This window comes from Phyllostomus discolor, chromosome 5 (genome assembly GCF_004126475.2).
Source record: "Phyllostomus discolor isolate MPI-MPIP mPhyDis1 chromosome 5, mPhyDis1.pri.v3, whole genome shotgun sequence".
NCBI classification, from domain to species: domain Eukaryota; kingdom Metazoa; phylum Chordata; class Mammalia; order Chiroptera; family Phyllostomidae; genus Phyllostomus; species Phyllostomus discolor.
The window spans coordinates 30,985,655-31,010,434 of NC_040907.2; the positions used below are offsets into that span (position 1 = coordinate 30,985,655).

Genomic DNA, 24,780 nt, shown 5'->3' on the forward strand with positions numbered 1-24,780 from the left:
TATATAACTGTCTCATCACTATGTTGTACACATGAAACTAATATAATATTGTATACCAACTGCAATTAAAAAATAAATTTAAAAAATACTGTGTTATATACTTGAAAGTTGCTGAGTAGAGTTTCAATATTCTTACTGTAACAACAAAATGGTGAAGGGTATGTTAACTAATCTTATTGTGCGAAACACGTCACAATATATAAGTGTATCAAATAATCACATTGTGTACCTTAAACGTGTACAATGTCACGTGTCAATCATGTCAACAAAGTGGGGGAAAAAAAGAACAAAGTTGGAAACTCACACTTCCCAATTTTACAAGTTACTACAAAGTAACAGTAATCAAGGCATAAGAACAAACATGTAGATCAATGGAGTAGAATTAAGAGTCCAGAAATAAACCCACCTGTGGTCAGTTAATTTTCAACAAGAGTGCCAAGACCATTTGATGGGAAAAGAACAGTCTCTTAAACAAATCATGCTGGACAACTAGATAGCCACATGCAAAAGAATGAAATTGGAGACCTTTCTAACACCATACACAAATACAACTCAAAATGGAACATAGACATAAATATAAAACCTAAAACTACAAAGCTCTTAGAAGAATACATAGGAGGTAAATCTTAGTGACACTGGGTTAGAAATGGTTTCTTAGACATACTTTCAAAAAACAAGCAACACCTGGCTGGCGTAACTCAGTGGGTTGAGCTCGGGCTGCAAACTAAAGCATCGCAGGTTCACTTCCCAGTCAGGGCACATGCCTGGGTTGCTGGCCAGGTCCCCGGTGGGGGCCACATGAGAGGCAACCACACATTGATGTCTCTCTCTCTCTCTTTTTCCCTCCCTTACCATCTCTAAAATATAAATAAATAAAATATTTTAAAAAGTTAAAATGAAGGATTTAAAAAAAACAAGCAACAAAAGAAAAAAGAGATAAACTGTACTTCATCAAAATTAAAAATTTTTATTTTTCAAAGGATACTACCAATAAAGTAAAAAGACAACCCACAAAATAGAGTATGTTAGCAAATCATGCATCAGATAAGAGACTAGTGTCTCAAATAAAGAACTCTTACAACTCAACAATAAAAAGACAAATAACCCAACTTAAAAATGGGCAAAGGATCTGAATAGTCATTTCTCCAAAGATATGCAAATGAACAATTAGCACATGAAAAGATGCTCAACATCATTAGTCATCAAGGAACTGAAAATCAAAACCAACTACAATGAAATACCACTTCATCCTCACTAGGATGGCAATACTGAAAAAAAATTGATGATAATAAGTGTTGACAAGAATGAAGAAAAATTACAAATCTCATACATTGCTGGCTGGATTATAAAATGGTGCAGCTACTTTGGAAAATAGTTTGGCAGTTCCTCCAAAAGTTAAACATAGTTATCACATGACCCAACAATTCTATTCCCAAAAGAAATAAAAGCCTACATCCACACAAAAGCTTGTATGTAAATATTCATGACAGCATTAATTATGATCAAAAGGAAAGAATTCAGAAGTCCAACAACTAATAAATGAGAAACAAAATGAGGTATAGCCATACGATGGAATATTATTTAGCCATAAAAAGAAATGAATTAATGATACATACTACAATACGGATGAACCTTAAAGAAACCAGTCTCAAATGACTATGAATTATATGATTCCATTCATATAAAATATCCAGAATAAGTACAGAGACATAAATTAATGGTTACTTAAGTGCTAGAGGGGATGGAAGGGTTAAGGAGCGGTATTAAGGGGCATGGGGTTTCTTTTTGAGATGATGAAAATGTTCTCAAATTGACTGGGGTGATAGCTGCCATATCTGTGAATTAAAAAACCATTTAATTGTACACTTTAAATGGGTGAGTGGTCTGCTATGTTAATTATATCTTACTCAAAGTGTTAAGAGAAAGGAAGGAGAGGGAAGTGGGGGAGGAGAGGGAAGTGGGGGAGGAGAGGAAAGGAAAGGCTGCTATGAGAACCCTCAGTTCCGAATTACGAGGTCTCTTCAGGGCCACTGCTGACACTCTCATCTTCAAGGCCTTATCAGGCAGCCTTGGGCTCAAAGCAGAGGGAAGGTAGCTTCCTTACTAAAACCTCCCAGCAATGCTAAGTTGTTTCAATGGTTTGCTAAATGACATCTTTATCACATGGCTATAAAACTGCAGTAAATTAAACTCAAACTCCTCCATTTTTCAATTCTAATCTCTAAGTAGAAAACTCACTACTAAATAAAGTTCTAAATAAAACTACACTAAAACACTAGAAATAAAAACATAAGATTTTAGTTGACTGACTTCTTTTGTTGCTAGTTATCCTGATGATATATTAATGATACTTGCAAGGGGCAACAGAAGTGGTGAAAATCTATAAGACTTTGCAATTAACACCCTGATAATGTATCAAAGAAACATTAATAAAGCAGATTCAACAATGTTTTATTTGATCTTTAAAGCCTACATAATACACCTGATTTTGATGTTGCATACTGTGCTACCTTAGCAACATACGGTGTTTATGAAATAAAGTAGATTCACCAACATAAAGAAAAGTAACATCAGAGACGAGAGGACATTTAGCACCCAGGTTATCACTGGGGCATGACTTGGTACTCCCTTGCCCAATGTTGATAGTAAATGAACAGGTACAGTGGTCAAGGCATGAAAAGGCCATAGTAACTAGGACCATGACAGTCACCCCAGCTGGTAAGAGATTCTGGTCAAGAATCTAGAATGAAGATTAGAAGATTATCAGTTGTTACCTGGAGATTAGCTGTAGTGGCAGTGGTTGGAATTTGCCCACTAATCTTACTCTTGTAAATTACCCAGAAAAAGAGACAAAACAATGCTGTAGGAGTTGCTCCCACATGGGGTGAATTTACTATATGAAATGAATCCAAGCGGCACAAGGAGTACAGTGATCAGACATTCCCTTAAGGTTCAAGGCATTCATTCGTTCCTCTAAATGCCAGGAGAGCTGGTTCCTAGCAGCTCACAACTGTCTTCTGCTACAAACTGCCTTCAACGAAAGTATCATGGGTTGAGTTCTCTGAAAGCAGACTCTGAGATGGGCTTTGGGATCCAAGATACTTATTTAGAAATCAACATCTGTGAAGGAAAGCAGCAGACACAGGACTGAGAAGAGGAAAGTCAAACCACAATACAGGCTGACAACCAGGTATGGCTCTCCTAAAGCAATTATCGCCTGTCAGAGTTCCATGTTAGACTGAAATAGTTGGACCTCTATACCCTCACCATGCTCAGCCATTTGCACGCTGCCCCTAGATAGGGGTGTCCAACTTGCGGCCCACAGGCTACATGTGGCTCTGGATGTCTATGAATGTGGCCCAACACGAAATCATAAATTTACTTAAAACATTATGAGATTTTTCTGTGATTACATGTCACAATGTATTTAATGTGTGGTCTAAGACAACTCTTCTTCCAGTGTAGCCCAGAGATGCCAAAAGGTTGGACTCCCTGCTAGAAGATTGTGACCTCAAGTAAAGCAGCTGACAGCTGGAAGCTGTCTGCTGAAAGCACTTTCTGCAGCTGGGAAGGGGGAATGTGAGTTCATCTTCAACTCTTACCAGAGAAAGAAACTGCCTTTCCCAAGGCTATGCTGTCTCCACCTCAGGTCAGCCCACGTCTAATTCCAGACAAATGTGAAGTGTCACCCTAGCTCCAGAGTTCCAAAAAGGATTAACTAAAGTTTCTGTCACATCTGCATCAGTTCAATCTCTCTGCCCTCCCAATCTTTCTTCCCTCACTCCATTACAAGTGTTGTTTCCCAATAAACCTTTTGCGAGCAAATCTCAGACTCTATTTCCCAGGAAACATAACCTAAAAATCCCAATTCCGTAGGAACATGAAATAAAAAAAGTAGCTATGACCTACTCTGTTCAGTAATCTCATAGGATATTGTTTTATTTCAGCTAGGGCAAATCATTAAAATTCAGCTGTCTATGGCATAATAATGTCAAGCCATCATCCCATTGAAACAAACAAACAAATAAAAAGCAACTTATAGAACAGCATTTAGATAAGAAGCAGGATGAATATATCAGAGGTACCAAAATTGAAATATGTAACTAGTAGAAGCAAATAGTAGATGTGTGTTAACCTTTAAGGAAATAATGTAACTGTTCAATCCAAGACCTGAAAATGGGTAAAATAAGAAAGGTTAATGAATCACATTCACCCATGTTATATACATCAACGCTCAAAGGTAATAGAGGAATTGCAGAATTTTTATCAAATAAAGGAGATTATTTTGCATAAATTAGTGATTCCTGAACTTATTTTGAGTCATGGATCCCTCTGAGTATCAAATAACAGTTATGGACTGTCTTCTCCAAGAAATGTCCATATGTTTTTATAAAATCTGAAAATAATTTCAGGAGTTCATGGATCCCTGAAAGCCACGTACTATTGCCAGGTTAAGAACCCTGGATCTAAATCAGGTTTATGTCTCTCTAACCCATGTTAATGTAAAAGGTAAAAAAGATGCTAACCAAAAAATAAAGCACATTGAATAAAGCACATTGTCTTTCCTTTACTTTAGTTACAAAATTATATAGAAATATGTAAATAGGTTCTCACCATAAAACTATTCAAATAATAGAGATCATGCTAAATTTCTTCTTGGTCACTACCCATTTCCCCTTTCTCTTCACAGAGATGGCAATCCTGTCAGAGTTTTTCAGTGCTTTTTCAAAAACTATATTATCTATTAAAATGTAGAGAATTATTCTGAATAAGCTACATTAAGAACTAGCATTTTAAAACAACAAAGGATAGATACTAGAGATTTTCCTAGTACCAGCAAATTGTAGGGCTACTGAACTTAATGACTTTTCATATAACTCTTCCCTGAATCCATTCTTTCCATTTAATTCAATTTGACCCACAAGTTCCAAATCTGGTTTGGAACAAACTAGTGTATAATTAAATCAATAAATCAATTCAACCAACATTTATCAAGCACATTTCTATGCAAATCATTGTGTTTAAGTGCTATGGAGCAGTGAGTGGTTCCCAAACATTTAAACCTTGAGACAATGTCAAAAATACAGATTCCTACTGTAATTGAAAAAAAATTTAAAAATACAGATTCCTGAGCCTCATTCCAAGCATAGTTAACTAGAATTTCCAAGAGTAGAACCCCAGGATCTGTATTTTACCAAAGCTCTTCAAGTGACTTGAATAAAGTGTCAACAGCCAGTGCTGGGATTCACTATTATGAAAGCCATAGAAAAGGAAACGATAAGGTTCTCAACTCAATTCCACAAAGACCTCTTAAAAGTCCATTACGAAACCTACTGGATATTATGCTGGATGCTGAATGTATTGTAGAGTATAGTCCTTGCCCTGGAAGCCTTTGCAGACTGGAAGGGAAGACTGTACCTGTAACAAACAACTAACATGAGCTGGAGGGTGTTAAGTGGAGGGTGCTGTCTGTCTCCCCTCACTAAAGCATATGCTCCCTGAAAGCAGGAACTTCACTTAATTCACTGCCACATCTTCAGTGGCTAGACCAGACCCTAGCACATAATAGGTGCTCAATAAACAATTGTTGCATAATGTGTAGGACTAAAGTGGAAAGAAAGTTTTTAATTTCAACTAAATAGCTAAGGAAATGGCACTTTTAACAATAGATGTACAGACTGTTAAGAGGCAGGAAAGGGGGAAAGAAAGAGAACTAATATTCATAGTACCCCTACAGTGTATAAGAAATTCCAAGCTGATTTTGAATATATAATTGCATTTAATTATTATATAAACATTTTGAGATGGTATTTTGTCTCCATTTTACAGATGGAGAAACTAAGGCACAGAACAGTTAAGTAACCTGTCATTCCAAGTTCCACAGCTAGAAAGTGATAGAACTGGAATTTGAACCTAGATCTCCAAAAATAAACCTTAGGAATTTAGACCTCATTCCCAAGAAAGAGAAAACCTTTGGAGGTTTTCTTGTTTTCATTCTGGAATACTTGCTTTTTTAATACCAGCTTTATTGTGATATAATTCATATCTCATTAAACTCATCCTTTTAGGGTGTACAATTCAATGGCTTTAGTATATTTACTGATTTGTGCAACATACTGTAAATATTAGTTTTAGAACAGTTCATCATCCCAAAAGGAAACCTCATGCCCATTAGCAATTACCCCAGCTGACATAAACCACTAATCTACTTTGTCTCTAGGATTTGCCTATTCTGGACATTTCACATAAATGGAATCACATAACATGTAGCCTTTAAAAAAAAAAAACCTTTTATTGTGGCAAAATATACATAAGATTTACCATTTAACATGTTTAAGTGTACAGTTCTACACCATTAAGTATATTCACAGTGGTGTACAACCATCACCACTATCCATTTCCAGATCTTTTTAATCGACCCATATAAACTCTGTGTACCTATTAAATAATAACTCTCTATTCCCCTCTCCTCAGCCTGTGGTAACTATAACTAACCTCTTTTTTACATTCTCTGTAAATTTGCCTATTCTAGGTAGCTCATATAAATGGAGTAACATAATGTTTGCCCTTTTGTGCCTGGTTTCACTTAACACTTAAAATAACACCTTTAAGGTTCATCCATGTTGTAGCACGTATCAGGAGTTCCTTCATACTTAAGGTTGAATAACATTCCATTGTATGTATACACCAAATTTTGTTTATCCATAGATGGACACTTGCATTGCTCCCACCTTTTGGCTATTGTGACTAATGCTGCTATAAACATGGATGTAGAAATACCTGTTTCAGTTCCTGCTTTCAATTGTTTTAGTTTTATGCTGAGAAATGAAATTTCTGGATCATATGGTAATTTTATGTTTAATTTTTTGAGAAACTGCCATACCCTTTTCCACAGTGGCAGCACCATTTTCTGTATCTACTAGTGATGCACTAAGGTTCCAATTTCTCCATATCCTCAATAACAGTTGTTTCCTTTTTCTTTTTTTAGTTTTAAACAATTGTTGGTTTATGAAGAAATTTAGATGAAAAAAGCAAAAGTCTTTTGTATTTACTCAGACATTTACTATTTTTGGTATCATTTCTCTTCCATCTAAATAACTTCTAGCATTTTTTTAAGATTTTATTTCTTCATTTTTAGAGACAGGGGAAGGGAGGGAGAGAGAGGGAGAGCAACACCAATGTGTGGTGGCCTCTCACACGCCTCCTACTGGGGACCTGGCCTGCAACCCAGGCATGTGCCCTCACTGGGAATTGAACCGGCAACACTTGGGCTCACAAGCCCGCGCTCAATCCACTGAGCCACACCAGCCAGGGCACTTCAAGCATTTTTTAAGGATATGTTATTGATTATGCTATTATAATTGTCCCATTTATTTCCTCCCTTTTATCTCCCCTCCACCTAGTACTCCCATGCCCTCTAGCATTCCCCCCACTTAATAAGTTCTCCATTATTTTTTCAAATAAGTTTTCAATTCCTTGCTCTTCCTCTTCTTCTGGCACCCCTATGATTTGGATGCTGGAACATTTGAAGTTGTCCCAGAGGTTCCCTAAGCCTCTCCTCATTTATTTGAATTCTTGTTGCTTCATTCTGTTCCAGTTGAATGTTTATTTCTTCCTTTTGTTCCAAATCATTGATTTAAGTCCCAATTTTTTTCCCTTCACTGTTGGTTCCCTGTATACTTTTTCTTACTTCACTTTGTATAGAGGCAAAGCATATCTACCTACACCTCCATCTTGGCTGGAAGAACCCTATTTTCTGTTTTGTTTTGTTTTGTTTTGATAACAGCCATCCTGATTAGCGGGTATGAAGTGGTGTCATATTGTGGTTTTGAGTTTCATTTCCCTAATAATAAGTGATGTTACACATCTTTGCATTTATTTATTGCCATTTACATATTTTCTTTGTATAAGTATTCATGTCCTTTGTTCATTTTTTAATCACATTATTTTTTGTTGTTGAGTTGTAACAGTTCTTTATATATTCCGGACATTAATCTCTTATCAGACGAGTTGATTTTGAGTGACTAATGGTGTATCTATTTAGAATTATCTCGCAGGCAAATATACATGCCAATCTGGGAGAAACAAGTATTCAGACTTAACAGTCATATTATTTGCATGGTGACATTTATAAAGTATTTTACATATATTAGTTTACTTATAATCTCACAAAGATCTTGACACTTTTACAGATAAGAAATTAAGACAGATCTCCTGATTCCAAATCCCAATATAAGATTATTTGGAAGTGCATCAGGGATTCAAAGAGAAAATGAGGGCCAAGCTGACGGACTCCTGGACCCCACCCCAACTCCCCAAACAGCTCATATTTTTCAGCTGCAAAAAAACTGGAATGCCATTTAGATTTCATTTGAAAATGAACAGAGTTTTGTTTAATTTTGCTTTAAACAAAATTTAAGCCACTATATTATATGATGCTAACTTATGTTCATGAAACAGTAATTGAAGCTGTAGAAATAAAGGAGAGCTTGAGCAAGAAGGTACATCCTACTTTTGTGAGGTAAGAGAATAAAGAAGGAAGGTAGAAAGAAAACCAGAATGGTAAGGTAAAACAAAAATCTAGGATAAAGCATTTCAAGAGGAAGGTGCAGTAGACTACAGAAAATTCTCTACAAAGGATATGAAGGATGAGGACTGGAAAATGGATACTGTGTTCAGCAATTATGAGGTCACAGTGACCTTTAAGAGATTGATTTTAAAACAGCAAGTGAAAGCACAAGTCAGATTGAAAAGGCTTCAGAAATAGGGAAAAGGTTGAAAAAGGTAACACATATGTAACAATTTTGGTATAATAATAGAAAATATTTACATAGTACTTAATAAGTGCTAGGAACTGCCCTAAATACTTTACATTAATTTATCCTCAAAACTGAGACATAGTGAGGAGCCAGACAGAATTCTGAGACTACCTGCTGCACAGTCCCTGCATGCAGTGATTGTATTAGATTACATATCAGAGATAATATAAATGGTACATATATGCAAATATATAAATGATAGTACAGAGTACAATAATATAATATGGAGTAAGAGAAAAGATTAAAAAAATTATTTTTCACCATAGGGAACCATAAATGGAGGATTTTTTTTTAGAAAAATTTTTAAAGATTTTATTTATTTTATTTTTACACAGAGGGGAAGAGAGGAAGAAATAGAGGGAGAGAAACATCAATGTGCGGTTGCCCCTCCCATGCCCCCTACTGGGTACCAGGCCTGCAACCCAGGCATATGCCCTGACTGGGAATCAAACTGGGGAGCCTTTGGTTCATAGGCCAGGCACTCAATCCACTGAGCTACACCAGCCAGGGCAGAAGGATTTTTACATTGTTAACATTAATGTATGTTAGTGACGCTTGCCAGTCATGTCAGTTTAGCAAGTGTTGATACATCTAAGCAAATTAAAAACAGGTGGGACTCCCAGTAAAAATGACGGCATGGGTAAACACGGCTCACCTCCTCACACAACCATATTAAAATTATAACTAAACTACAGAACAACCATCATTCAGAACCATCAGAAACTGAGCTAAATGGAAGTCCCACAACTATAGAATTAAAGAAACCACATCAATACTGATAGGAGTGGCAGGGACACAAAACAGGCTGGTCCCACATCCACGTGTGGTGGATAAAAATTGTGAGGAATATTTCAGGAGTGAGGGGTCCCAGCCCCACACCAAGCGTCCTAGCCCCAAGGTTTCAGTGCCAGGAAGGTAAGTCTCCATAACTTCTGACTAAAAGCCAGCAGGGATTGAGGCTGTAGAAGACAGAAACTGCTAGAATCCTAGGCAGTTCCTCTTAAAGGCCCATGCACAAACTTATTTGGACTCACTCTCTCTGAACTTCAGTGCCAGAGCAGCAGATTAAAAGACATCAGAGACATACAAGTAGGAAATGAATTGTCCGGCATCAAGGCAAGAGCCAGAGGCAGCTTTCTCCCAGACAGAAGGGCTAGCAGAGACCATTTTTCCTTTTCTGACTCCTTCACTCACAAAGCTGGCAGTTGCCATATCTGATTCTCCATCAACCTGGTTCACACTGTTTGCCCCACCCAGGTGATTCTCTGAGGCCTTTCCCACCAAACGTTAAGGCCCACCCAAGCTGTTTCCTGTAGCTTTTCCACACGAATTGCTTGTCTTGCCCCATACTTCAGATTTTCCTAAATCCTCTCAAACAAGCAGCATCTGGCTTCAGCCAGCCCTGTAACTGTGCTAAGTTGCCCCAAGCCCAGAAATAGCAGCAGCTGGCCTTGGTTCATAGCTTGGCCTCTCCTGGGCACCTCCAAGCCTAGCATAAGTAGCAGTCATCTGTAGATTGCTTTGTAGCTTATGCTGTGTGATCCCAGACAGGACACAGATGGCTGGCTGCTCTAGATGTGCCCACAACAACCAAGGCTCAACTATAAGTTGAAGGTGTATGCAGCCCACACAGTGGGCACACCTTGAGTACCCAGCTTGGGTAATAGGGGAGGTTGTGCCACTGGACCCTACAGGGCACATGCTACATTAGGCCACACCAACAAGACGGAGTCATAGCAGCTCTACTTCATACACAGGAACAAACACAGAGAGGCTGCCAAAATGAGGAGACAAAGAAACATGGCTCAAATGAAAGAACAGATCAAAACTCCAGAAAAAGAACTAAACAAAATGGAGACAAGTAATCAACTAGATGCACAGTTCAAAACACTGGTTATAAAGATACTCAATGAACTTAACAAGAACCTCAACAGCATAAAAAAGGACCAGTCAGAAATAAAAGATACACTAACTGAAATGAAGAATAATTTACTGGGAATCAACAGTAGAGTATATGAAGCTGAGAATCAAATCAGCGATTTGGAATATAAGAAAACTAAAAACACCCAATCAGAACAGTAAAAAGAAAAAAGAATCCCAAAAATGAGGATACTGTAAGGAACCTCCGGGACAACTTCAAGCACACTAACATTTGCATAATGGAGGTGCTGGAAAGAGAAGAAAGCAAGAAATTGGAAACCTATTTGAAAAAATGACACAAAATTTCCCTAACTTGGTGAAGGAAATATACATACAAGTCCAGAAGGTGCAGAGTCCCAAGCAAAATGAACTAAAGAGGCCCACAAGAAGACACATTATAATTAAAATGCCAAGTATTAAAGATAAAGATAAAATTTTGAAAGTAGCAAGAGAAAAGCAGTTAGTTCCCTACAAGGGCATTCCCATAAGCCTGTCAGCTGATTTCTCAACAGAAATTTTACAGGCTAGAAGGGAATGGCAAGAAATATTCAAAGTGATGAAAAGCAAGGACCTACAACCAAGATTATTCTACCCAGCAAAGCTATCATTTAGAACCAAAGGACAGATAAAGAGCTTCCCTGACAAGAAAAAGCTAAAGGAGTTAACTCTTCACTACCAAATTGGTATTATATGAAATGTAAAGAGTCTTCTTTAAGAAGATCAAAAATATGAACAATAAAAGGGTAATAAATACATAGCTATCAATAATTGAATGTAAAACACACAATAAACAAACAAGCAGAACAGAAACAGAATCATAGATACAGAGAACATTTTGATGGTTGCCAGACGGGAGGGGGCTCAGGGGAATGGGTGAATAAGGTGGAGAGATTAAGTACAAATAGGTAGTTACAGAATAGCCATGGGGATGTAAAGTACAGCACAGCAAATAAGAGTAACCAAAGAACATATATGCATGATCCAAGGCCATGGACAACAAGGTGGGGACTGCCTGAGAGGGTGGGGGGACTGGGTGGTAAGGGACAAAAGGGGAAAAATTGGACAACTGTAATAACATAACCAATAAAAAGAATAAACAGAATGGTTAGGCTTTTCCTGAACGTACTAATACTGCAGGCTTTCATTCAGTAAAATCATGAATGATTAGGGAAAAAATATGTAATTATCTCCAAGGCTCTCAAAGACAAAATAACATTTTCGTATCGCTTACCAACCATAAGATAATGACTGAATAGACAAAAATCTATTTGCTCATTGTCTCTATCATACATTTGTATCTAAAAGAAGCAACAATTTTTAAAGAATTATAAAGATAACAAAGCTATTCTATAGACAGAAGTCTGTAAAAATTTATTCTGAGGGAAAAGGATTAATATATGATATAATAGTTGTCATCTTCCTGCCTGCTGATATTACTCTTTTGAATCAACTAACATCTAGTATTACAGTAATGTCAATACAAAAGGATTGATATTCCTTGAAGGGTTAATCTAACTTGTCAGTAATAGTGTTTTCACTCTTCTTAATATTAGACATAATTTTAATATTTATCCTTGGCATTACATTAAAATTGAGCAACAGATCCAGCTGTTGCCATTTCTCTAGTTAATCACCTCTTACTCTTTGCCTCCATTGTAACTATGTCTATTTACAAAACATGGTATTAAATGCTATTTTATATTTGTATCCTAAAGCGTGTACTCCTTAAATATAGATTTTATGTTCTAATTTGCACAGAACATTAAAATTATTAAAATTAAGTTTCACAAATGAATGAATGAGTGAACAAACATGAAGAAAATATGTTGGCACCACATTTATACTAGTATCTTTTGATGGTGACAATGATAAAGAATTGATATACTTTTGCATAAGATCATTCCAAAACACAGACATTATTTAAGTAGTAAAAGAATAATTTTCCACCCTGACTGGTGTAGCTAAGTGGATTGAGCTCGGACCTGCAAACCAAAGGATCGAGGTTCCATTCCCAATCAGGGCACATGCCTGGGTTACAGGCCAGTTCCCAGCAGGGGACGCACAAGAGGCAACCATACATTGATATTTCTCTCCCTCTCTCCTTCCCTTCCCCTCTAAAGATAAATAAATAAAATCTTTTTTAAAAAAAGAATAATTTTCCTGAGATCCATTAATAGACATAAGATAAATAAGAGAACAGATTGAAGCAGAAAAGAAAATTGGCATGACATGATCAATAGCATTTGTGTAATAAATATTACATAATGCTTTGATTGCCTACAATAAGTTTTTAAATGTTGAAAATACTAATAAAGGTGATCATTTTTCTAGAGCAGTGTTTTTCAAACTTTGCTGTACATACAACTACCTAGAAGCTTTTTTTAAATTCTTAATTTCAGTTCTTAACAGATTCTGATTTAATTAATCTGGTGATGTCCTAGGCACTGTCTTTTAAAAATCTCCCCAGGTAACTTTAATGTGAAACCAAGACTGCAACCCACTATTCTTTCCTTTAAAATCAAATTTTTTAAGTATAGCTTATATTCAGTAAAATTTACCAATTTTATGTGTACAATTCAGTAAGTTTTGACAAACAAATAGTCATGAGACCACCACCATAATCATGCTGCAGAACATTTCCATCATCCAAAAAAGTTTAATGTCCAATCTGAGTTCCAGGGTAGGAAAATGCAACATATTGTGGAATGAATTCCACCAGAAACAGGTAAATAATTACTTACTGAGCCTTATCACTATACAAATGACTAAACGTTCAATGAAGTATGAAGAACCAGTTAATAATAAGCTTCAAGGGTATTTTTTAATATATATAATGTTTAGCCCTGGCTGGCGTAGCTCAGTGGATTGAGCATGGGCTAGGAACCAAAGTGTCCCAGGTTCGATTCCCAGCCAGGGTACATGCCTGGGTTGCAGGCCATAACCCCCAGCAACCGCACATTGATGTTTCTCTCTCTCTCCCCCCTTCCTTCCCTCCCTAAAAATAAATAAATAAAATCTTAAAAAAAATATATATATATATATAATGTTTGAAAAATCAGAAACATCCAGAAATTACAAAATGTCTGTATATTTCCTAGGCTCTGGTTGCATATAAATCAATGAAGATACTATAAAATATTTAAAAAGTTATATAACAATTTTTTTTAGTTTTTTTAATACTCACCTGAGGATATGTTTATTGATGAGAGAGTGTGAGAGAGAGAATGATAAACATCAATGTGAGAGAGAAACATCCATTAGTTGCCTCTGTACACACCGCAAATGGGGATCTAACTGGTAACCTATGTACCCTGATGGAAAATCGAACCCACAACCTTTTGGTATATGGGACAACACTCCAACCAACTGAGCCACCTGGCCAGGGCTAAAAATGTTATACGACAATTTACTCATTGATTCAATAAACATTTATTGAACACAAACTTAGCATATGTTACAATACACATAAGGGGAAAATCATTTTTCTCAATACTGAGAACCAAAAATTAACCAGTTAGTTGTATGTAGCAGGATAATTTAGTATATGATAATATTGTTGGGAACCACCCTGCCTGGTTTCAGAAGCGGTAACCCACATGGCTAAAGCTGAGTAAAGAGACCTTGGGACCATTAGCCACTAATGAGACAAAGCTTATCTTCCTGGCAGGGGTGCCGCCTTTGCCCCCTTTTACTTCACCCTGCTTGGCCCCAGGGGAATGACTGGTTATTCAATGATGGGTAAGATTCCTCAAGGGAGGGATGATCTGAGACAGGCATGGTCGTGAAGGGGCCCTCATAGAAGGACTTGGGAGGCTATAGAAAAAGGGGATGACGGACCCTCGCTCCTCAGCTTTGACATAGCCTGAGTCCTCATTCTGTCTGTAAGACGTCTCCTAATCTCTTGGCTGCCTTACTTCCCCTGCCCGATTTAAGCCTGAAACAATGCTGGAGGGCAGTGCGGCCCTGGGCAGGAACAGGTGGTTCCCACTGGTGATCAGGCCTAAGAAAGAATGCATAAAATCCTGTGAAACCTGCTTTGCTAAGAATATCCTCAATTTTCTGATAAGGGTCCAAGCATAAAATGAGTTTGTTTTCCAAAGTTTAATGGCCCTTTAGCTAACTGACCCTGACTCAGAATAAGCCCTCATAGTTCTTTGAATGTTATCTGTTGTTTTATCATTACTGCCTGACAATGATGAATGAAGACCTTCCTTGAGGTAATGCTCCCAGAAACGCAGTAAAAGCCTGTCCAGGCAAGGGTCTGGGCGCTCTCTCACTCAGAGAGTGGCCACGCCGTGCCTTTTTCTCCACAGGACTTCTGCAGTTCATGTGAGTTTGTTCGTCACATCCACAATACCTTGGACACCACTGGTTGGAGTCTGCATCATAAGATAACGATAACATTAACATTAAAATGAGCTGATTTTCTTGACATACCACCTTGATGACAGGCTAAAAGTGGCCAAGGAGTATACCGCCTGTATTAGGAAAGAGCCTATAAATAGGTAAACCACCAGGTAGAAAATTCACATAGAAGTAATCTTGGGTGGCCCTGGCTGGTGTGGCTCAGTGGGCTGAATGCCAGTCTGTTAACCAAAGAGCTGCTGGTTCAACTCCCAGTCAGGGCATAAGCCTGGGCTGCAGGTCAGGTCCCCAGCTGGGGCCACATGAGAGGCAACCACACATTGGTGTTTCTCTCCCTCTCTTTCTCCTTTCCTTTCCCTCTCTCTAAAAATAAATAAAATCTTTAAAAAAACTCATATAAAAAATAAAATAAAATAGTCTGGAATGGATTGTAGTGTAGTCTATATCAAATATCAAATTTTAATTCCAAACCATATAACTTAGGGTTCAGAAGCTGGGAAAGACATGGTTCATATGCTTTCAGGGTTACCTATCTCTAAAGATGAGATTTTTTTTTCATGGTATGCATGAAAAAAAAAATTCCACTGTAATCTGTCCATCCATGTATGAGTGCTGGATTGCACAGTTGCACAGTCATCATTTTTTATAAATAATATAAACCAGAATGACAGGTTTAACCTTTAAATAACCACTTATTTGTCAAAAGTTCCACATGTATTATAAATATTAAATAATCATGCAAATTGAATCAATTACATTGAAACAATGTTTACCTAATTAAATAAATGTGGTGATTTCTAAATTTAAGCTACATCAGATGTAAAAAATATGAAAATTCACAAGAAACTCTCTTAGGCAACAAAAAGCAAGTATGAGATGCTGTTATGAGTTGAATTGTGCCCCCCTCAAAAATGGTATACAGATTGTGACCTTATTTGGAAACAGGGTCATAGCACATGTAATTAGTTACAATGAGGTCATACTGGAGTAGGGTGGGCCCCTAATCCATATGACTGATGTCCTTATAAAATGGCCATGTGATGACAGACACACAGGAAGAACGCCATATGACAAAGAAGGCAAAGATTGGAGTTATGCGGCTGCATGCCAAGGAATGCCAAAGGCTGCTGGCTAACCACCAGACCCTACGGAGAGGCAAGGAAGGATTCCCTACATAGGTTTCAGAAGGAGCAAGGCTGTGCAGAAACCTTGATTTCAGACTTCTGGCCTCCAGACTAAATCTGCCACCCAGAATGTGGCACTTGGTTACAGCAGCCATGGAAAACTAACATAGCATTTCCAGTATCTCTTTTAAACATTAATTTACCAACATATTAATGTCTTCAGTTTAAAAAATTATTTTCTAAAGTCTAATACAGTAAACTTGACTTTTTGGGACATATTTTAATACATGTGTATATATTCATATAATCATCACCATAATAGGATACTAACAGTTAATGTCTTGATTTTTAACAGCCATTGCATTAACAAAAGAAATTGTTTCACACAAGCATAAATTTCCATCCCTTTCACTTCAAAATTTAGACTTTGTATTCACACTTCAGTAACATATTTTAAAATTCCCAAGGTAGATATAAGTAGATATAACTACTTAGCTATAAGTAGGTATAGATCATGAATAAGTAGAGTATTCATTATCTTTAAAATCTAAAGCTCTGTCCTTGAGAAAGTCACCTTCAGTAAGAACTCACCTAAAGCTTTCATTTGAAGAAAGTGATAAATTATCATTCTTCCCACAAAACAGGTGATCAACATAAAAGATACACACATGTTGTAACACTCATACTACTTAATGCTATCAGTTTATTACATGCACAAGATTGGGGTTTTCTCCATATCTTCTAATACCACTTTCATACTAAAAACCCAGGCTTCTCTTTCTTTCCTTTTTTAGTTATATTACACTGAGATGTTCATTCTTAATATTCACTATTCAACAAACATTGGTTGAAGACTGCATGTGATGTGGTTGGTGGGGAGGGAGAGGTAAAGAGCTCATTGCTTAAAAAAAAAATGGCACAGTAATTTTAAATTGGTAAATTTCTACCCAAAACATTGTTACCACTTACCCCTTAAGAGGTATGCCACTGCCTCCTGTGTTGGAGTATGTTACATATAAATTAAGTAACTTTTCCCCACATGAAGTTTTATTATGATTTTATATCTTAGTCTAAGTAAAACACATGCTATAAAGCTTTTGAGGTGAGGATATCTTTTGTTCCCCCAAATAATATAGATAAAAACAAATTACATGTAAAACTCAAAAACTGTAATACTTGTTACTGCTGCATTTCACAAAAATTGTTATACAGTGGGAGGGAGGTGGGGAGGACTGGGAGGGCGGGCTGGGATGGTAGTAAAAGACAGAAAACTGTACTAGAACAACAACTAAAATTAAAAAATTGTACTAGAGAAAAAATTCACAGACATTTATTGATAATATATAGTGCTCATAATTATAAATTTACTTCTTGATGTTTAAACTATGGATAACTTTCTGAAATGGACCTTTTTATTATAATGGACTTTGTAACTACACTTTTTCCACATATGGTAGTGAAGATTATCCAATGACAATTACATGATTATTAGAACATGTGTGTTGGGGGGGTAGGACTGAGGGTGGGAAGTGGGAGTGGGTGGGGTGGTGGAAGTGGTGGCAGAAAAATGAAGACAACTACACTTGAAAAAACTTTGAAAAAAGGAAAAAGAAAATGTGTGGACTAAAAATGGTCTAGGGTTTTGCTGAAGTCAACTGTCAATATATGAAAATTTCTGGGTAAGTGTTTATATAATTAAGATATACCAGCACAGAATACACCCACATGGCTTTCCCTCACTTTTTAAAATCTAAATATATAAATAAATATAGTAGATCTGCATTTAGAGAAAAACTGTGAATGCTCCTTTTCCCTCAATCAATTCAGAGTTCCTTCAAAAGGCACAAATTTCCTTTTAAATTTTACCAAACAAAAAGATGTTAATTTAAAATATGATGGATAGCAAAAAACAGGTCCACATTTAAAAATTACTAGAAAATTTGTACTTGTCCTATTCTTATACCATCTGCAGACTCCTGAATAAGTATTTTCCCAAGGTTTATGCTATTGCTATTTCCATGGGCTTCTTAAACAGGTTAAAAATGCAGATGCTGAAAGCATCTGAACTCCATTACCTTCATAATACTGAGAGAGCAGTCTCTAAGTCTATTCGCACAGCTTCAAACCTACAGATGTCCGTGAAAAGACTAATTTACAATTTCCCCCTTTTAAAAGGAACAATACTTCTGATTCAACACTGTTATGTAAAAGAAATGTATCCTTTGAGCTTTTAACAACCTATAGTTTCACCATTTGTTTACATGAGCTGGGAAAATTTTAGTTCTGATTCAAAATCTGATGTTTTCTACAGAGTCTTTGCCTTCTAGCCATTCCATGATTTCCCATCACCACCAGACTCCATATGAAAAGTAATCAGAAGTTACTGAACTTAATATATTTACTTTTTGTACAAGTTTTTCTTGTTGTCTAATTTGTTTTCCTTCAAAAACTTTTGTGTTGTGCCATTTTCTTCATTTTAAAAATGTATTTATTTATGTTTATTTTAAGGTCTTTTTGTTTTCTTCATTTAGATCCCCTTAGGAATCTTTTCTTTAAAAGAATGTTTTAGAAATACCCTATCTTCCCTTCCTTCCTAAAGCATCAGGCTTCACTAACTTCCCTATTCTGAGGTTGTAAATATGGCTTGGAAACAGTAAGGTATGATGTAGAATGTTTAATTAGCACAATGTAGTAATTAAATTGAGTTTGAAGTGAAGTTATAAACTGAAGAATATAACTATCCTGCCTTCTAAATTACTTTCTCACTCATCTTTTGGCAATACTTTTTATAAAAACCTGTCTTCTAGATTAAGTCAAGTACTCACATTTTAAGTTTATGAGGAATGAGTCTCTAATTTTACATGTTAAAAGGTGGTTCATGCCAGATACAGAACTCATAATGAAACAAAATGGCATATCCTTTTCTTTCACACTCATTAGCATAAATTAAGGACAGAAGAATAAAGATTACACAGTGCATGGTTCTCAAATAGCATCACATACCTAGATGTGATTAATTCATTCTCCTACCTACCTTCGTCTATGAAATCCAAAGTGAGAATCTTTTCTCTAGTCCCCAAAACCATCATACAAAAGCTCATCAACCCCGGTAGCATGCTATCATATCATGAAAGAAAAATACCTGATTTACACATGATATGGATCACCTACAAAATCTAATTGCTTCTGGAACTTGACATTATAGTCACTTTCAAAATATATACCTCTTTAAAACTTTTCATCTCCATTTGCCCCCTCAGGTTTGCAAATTCTTTCAAATCCATCTCTTACTATAAAATGACCACTTAAATTGACACTTTTCAACTTAAAATATTGTAAACTAAAATCTTAAAAATTAACTAATCTAAGCTTATACAAAGAAGTTTACAGGTAATAAATTTCTATATTCATTTTCATGTTTTCAGTATGTCTGTTAAAGCTGTACATCTTAATTATCTGATTATTCAATTCATTCTTTCAAAAATACACATAAATACACAAAGGACTAGCCTTTTTCAAATAAAACTTCCTCAATGAACTGTCACTGTATTCTGATACAGGATGAATTTAGATAAATTTACATTTCCCATTTGCAAAACAAATTGTGATATACTTTTGTTTTAAAAAGAAACACAGGATTCAGTGATTCTCAATAACCAGAAATAGATTACTTTATGTGAAACACCACAAATGCACTACTCTTCAAAAGAAAAAAAAATGTTAGTTTTACCTGGGTAGAAGAGAGCTAGATGTTTGGAGTGTGTGTGTGTGTGCGTGTTCCTGTGCTTAATTCTAAAAGCAACCTCTGCCCAACTCCTTTCAAAATCAATATTTTTCAATAAATATGAGCATATAGTGTATAATAAAGTGCATAGAGATAATGTGCACTTCCAAAATGCTATAATAACCCAACAGAAAAAACATCAGTGGTTTAGTTTTCCACATTGAAAGTCAATATTAAACAATGTCATTTTTTTCTCTTTCTCCCTAACCATTCCACAAATCGGAACTACTGTGTTTGTATATTTAATAAGCATAACAAACTGACCAGAAGCTCTGGAAGAGTAAAAGAAAAAGAAATCATTTTTCATTTTCCCACAAACAAAAAAGATAAAAAAGCAAATACGAAGACTTGTTAAATAAGAAGCACTTGAAAAACCCAACGTGACCAGCTTTTTATTTACTCCAGTGTGACAAGGAAGAGAGACCCCACCCCCACTCCAGATTGTGTAGCTTTTTTTTTTTCCTTGGGTGAGGGTGTGGAGAAGCGAAGCTGTCACATTTCCATCTTCCGTTATTGTTAAGTCCGCTGCCTAGATTCCCAAGTATAGCTGGTTGAGAAGGAAAAAAAATACTAAAGCAGAAAATTTAAATTGCCTGAAATTAATTCTGTTGGTTTTTTCCAATTTTAAAATTACATACAGCCTCAACATGCTAAGACTATACATTGCCTTTGACAGCCTGTCCCTTAAACATTCCCTATTAAGACGGCTTGCTCCGGATTCACTAACAATTCTCTCCTCTCTAAACTTAAATTAGAAAAACGCATTCCAGAAATTAGTACATCCAAAAAAGCATTCCTCCCAATCCTTTTTGTTTTAGGTGTGAGTGTAGAATAAAGAGTAAAAAAGAGCCCTATTCGCTCTTCAAACAAAGTGAAACGGGGGTAGAGGGCCAGTGGGGAGAAAGAGCAGCAGTGGACCTGAAAGAAATGTTGAGAAAAGTTTTTATGTGGTTAGTATGTCCTTGAGCAAGGGAACAGGAGTTTGACAGTAAGCTGGGGTCTTGCCCCCGGGCTGGGGCAGAGAGAGAAGGCACCTGCGGGAGAAGCCAGGGACCAGAGAAGAGCCCGGTGAGCACCTACCGACTTGCAGCACGTTCTCCACGGAGCCGCTGTCCAGCAGACGGATGCCCCGGCGGAACGGCAGCCCCTCGCCGGCTGCTCCCGCCCCAGCACCCTGCCCAGGAGATGCCCCCGCCGCTGCAGCCCCGGGGGCGGAGCCGGCCTGAGCAGTGGCCCCTGGGGGTGGCTGCGGCCCCTCTTCAGTCAGCGATGCCCCCGCAGCGCAGCCAGCCGCGCTGACGCTCGGGCCGCCCCGGTACTGGAAGCTGGAGTACATGCAGATCTCCCGCTCATTCCGCGGGAAGGACCAGTAGACGATGCGGCGCTGCACAGGTTCCGGAATCCGCTCGAAGCGCTCCTCCACCCGTTCATACGCCCACTTTTCTGCCACTGTCTTGGCGGCGCAGTCCAGCAGGGACTCGGGCTGCAGGTGGGGGCGGGCCCCGGAGGGCAGGCAGCTACCGCCGACGCCCCCCACCCCGCCGCTGGCCGCCCCGGGCAAACCGCGAGGGTGGTGAGCCCGCGGGCTGGGCCAGGAGCAGAGGCGCTTGGCCGGAGAGACTGGCGGCGGTGAGAGCAGCTCCTCTCGCTCACCTTCTTCCGCCATTTCTGGGGACTGACTGATTGACTGAAGCGGCAGCGGCCGCGGCTGCACGGATTGCGGCGGAGACCCCAGCCACGGCCACGCGCCCCGCGCAAGCGCCCAGCTGCGGCACCGGGGCGGGGGTGGGGAGGCGGGGCGAGCAAACCTGCTGGCCGGCCGACCGAAGCGGGTGCCTGGGCTGGCCCGGTGCGCGCGCTGCGAAGGCCAACCGGAGCGGCCGGAGGACTAGCGCGAGGCAGCGCGCGCTGTCCGTGCCGCCGCGAGAGCGAGAAGGGACGAGAACGAGCGCCGGGCCGCAGCGCGCGCCAGGCGCAGACAGCCCAGAACGCGCCCAGCGCTCTCGCACCGCACCGCCGCCGACGGCCACCTAGGGGTCCCTCGTCGGTTCACGTACCTCCTTGCCCGCATGCCTCCAGCCTGCCTGCCTCCAGCCCACCTGCCTCCAGCCCACCTGCCTCGCGGCCAGAGGAGGTGCACTGTGTGGCCATGTGAAATGGCCGGGCCGCGAACCATCCAAAAATCCGCCTCCGTGAAGTTCTAAGCTTGTCTAAGCTTGCGGACGCAAGGAAAAATAAAACTCAAATTCCGGATAGTGCGTAGGATCTGACAGCAAAATGCTAGCAATAGACCAGGAAAAAGTCCGCAAGTTCAAGTGGTGAAAATTTTTCTCACCCCATAAGGATGTAGAATACAGTCGGCGGTCCCCTCCAAAATCATGCAAAGTCGCACTAGCCAGTGACTGGTCAGTCAGTGGGGAGCCAAGATCTCACCGCCCCTGCCACTGCAGTCCCCTGGGGATCTGCAACGTTTAGCCATTTGCATTGTAGGAAACAAAAACACTTTGTGTGGTTTTTGATAGAATTGTCTGATCCCCTGTCCCTAATCTAAATTAGTTCTTTTATATTTTTCCTTACTTGGCTCAGTCTTCTACACCTTCAATTTATTTGTAACAAGTTGTACACATAGTTTTATACATCTGTGTATAATGTCAGACTGCCCAACTAACTGTAAACTAATCAGAGTGAGGATCTCATTTTCTACTTCAGTCTGTTTTCTTCACTATAATTAATCCTCTGTCCTTCAAGTATTTTACCTAGAATTACATTAAATGTATAGATTAATTTGGGAACAACTAATATCTTTATAATTGAGTCTTCATAAATATACTACATTTCTTCATTTATATGGGTCTTCTTTACCAGTCTTGTTAAAATATCTACATATTTTGTTATCCTTATTTATTTTGTGATCCTAGTGATTGCTAGACCTTTTCCAAAATACTGTTAAACAAGAAACAATCTCACCTCTGGCAGCTTAATATCTAATTAGTGACATAAATGATGAAGTATATTAAAGTTAAATAACAATAAAAGACTAGAATAATAAAAAAGCAATAGCTTCAGAGGATTGTCAAGTGAATTGAAGAAGCAGTAATTATTAGAAGAATGATCATTTTGAGTAGAAATGAGAGAAAAACTCTACTGTATAGTCTTATTCCATCTAGATTTTGGAGAATTAAATAGGATTCAAACAGGCCAAAGGCTTAGGGAGGAAATTTTAATCGGGTTGAACAACTTCAGCAAAAATTCAAAAACTGAAATTATAAATCATTTTCATGGCACTGTTAAAAATAAATCTGGTTATAAAAAGGATGGTAAATAAAACTTAGAAGGTCTTTAAAGCCAAATTATGGATAATCTGAAATGCCAGGTTTAGGGATTTAAAATTGAATATACAACATGGGCAATGGGGAGCTAACACAGTGAAAATTGTTAGACATCTGTACAGCATTATAACATTGAATATGATCTGTTTTTTCACATTTTTGCCCAAATTAGTCTGTGCTTTGTACTTAGTACATAATAAATCCTTTATAAATGTTTCAAGAGTGAATAAATGAATGATCTGTCTGATATGGAGAACCTATTTGAAGGGGAGAGGTGAGAGATATAGAAACCTCTTAGGTACCTATAATAATCTGGTCATGCATTTTAGTGGCCTCAATTCAGATGACAGTAGAAAAACAAAAACTTCCCTGAATAAAGTGCTTCTGCCCTATTGTTATTAAAAACTGATATAATGAATATTTATCATCTATCCTGTACTTAAAGTAGCAGGGTGATTTTTTTTTAATTGACCATGAAGTTACACTTTGTGTTTTCTGATATATTTGCCATTTTTAAACAAATACAAATAAATAAACTCTTTGTGGGGCATTATAAGTTAAACATAGTGAAGGATACTAGGTTGTTTAAAACAGTTTGAGCATTAAGAATGGAGAAATCATACGTAGGCCTGAGCTGCAACTGGAATTGATACAGAGGAAGTTGCAGGAAGATAGGGAAGCAGGGGCATTTAATAACAATGGTACTTAAAACTGACGCCGTGCTTTCCAGTTTTCAGCTAAGAAACAGGTGGTTGCTGAAGAAAATTCACTGAATTGTACTGACCAAGAACACTAATTTTATTTGGACCCTGAACTATGCTTAGTAACTCTATTATTCATTCCTAATTGACTACTACCTTTATCCTTGCTTTGCCTATGAAGAAAGGCTCAGAAAAGTTGTGTCTTAGTCTAGGTTGCTAGAAAATGAGTACCAGAAGCAGAACTCCAGTCCATGCTGTTGAATTCTAAGTCCAGTGAAATGTCTTTTCAATACTGTAGTTGTCTCATCCAGGAGTTAAGGGATTTTGTAAGGATAGGATCAAAGTGACCATATATTCTCTCTCCTGGACAGGGACTCAATTTTTGGACAGGGTCTCAATTTTGGCCAGAAATGGACTAACCAGACTGTGTGATTTATAAGGGAATTGGCAGTTAAATTTCTCAGTGAAGCATTAGAACCATTTCATTGGCTATAATCAAATAGTAAAACTTAAAAAAAAAAAAAAAAAAAAAAAAGAGGGAGCCCTGGCTGGTGTGGCTCAGTGGATGGAGAGCCAGCCTGCAAACAGAAGGGTCACCGACTCAATTCCCCCAGTCAGGGCACATGCCTGGGTTGCAGGCCAGGTCCCCACCAGTTGGAGGCATGTATTTCTCTCCCTCTCTTTTTTCCTCCCTTCCCCTCTCTCTAAAAATAATTAAGTAAATAAAATCTTTAAAAA

The 24,780-nt window shown here is 38.0% G+C and overlaps 1 protein-coding gene across 1 annotated transcript in view; it reads right to left on the reverse strand.

Moving 5' to 3' along the window:
- ZSWIM5 (zinc finger SWIM-type containing 5) overlaps positions 1–23,822 on the reverse strand; it is a 120,638-nt gene extending 96,816 nt beyond the window's left edge. Inside the window, exon 1 of the mRNA XM_028513486.2 lies at positions 21,093–23,822. Coding sequence (XP_028369287.1) covers positions 21,093–21,678 — 586 coding nt within the window. The 5' untranslated portion in view covers positions 21,679–23,822. The remainder of the gene's footprint in view (positions 1–21,092) is intronic.
- Between the last annotated feature and the right edge of the window lie 958 nt (positions 23,823–24,780).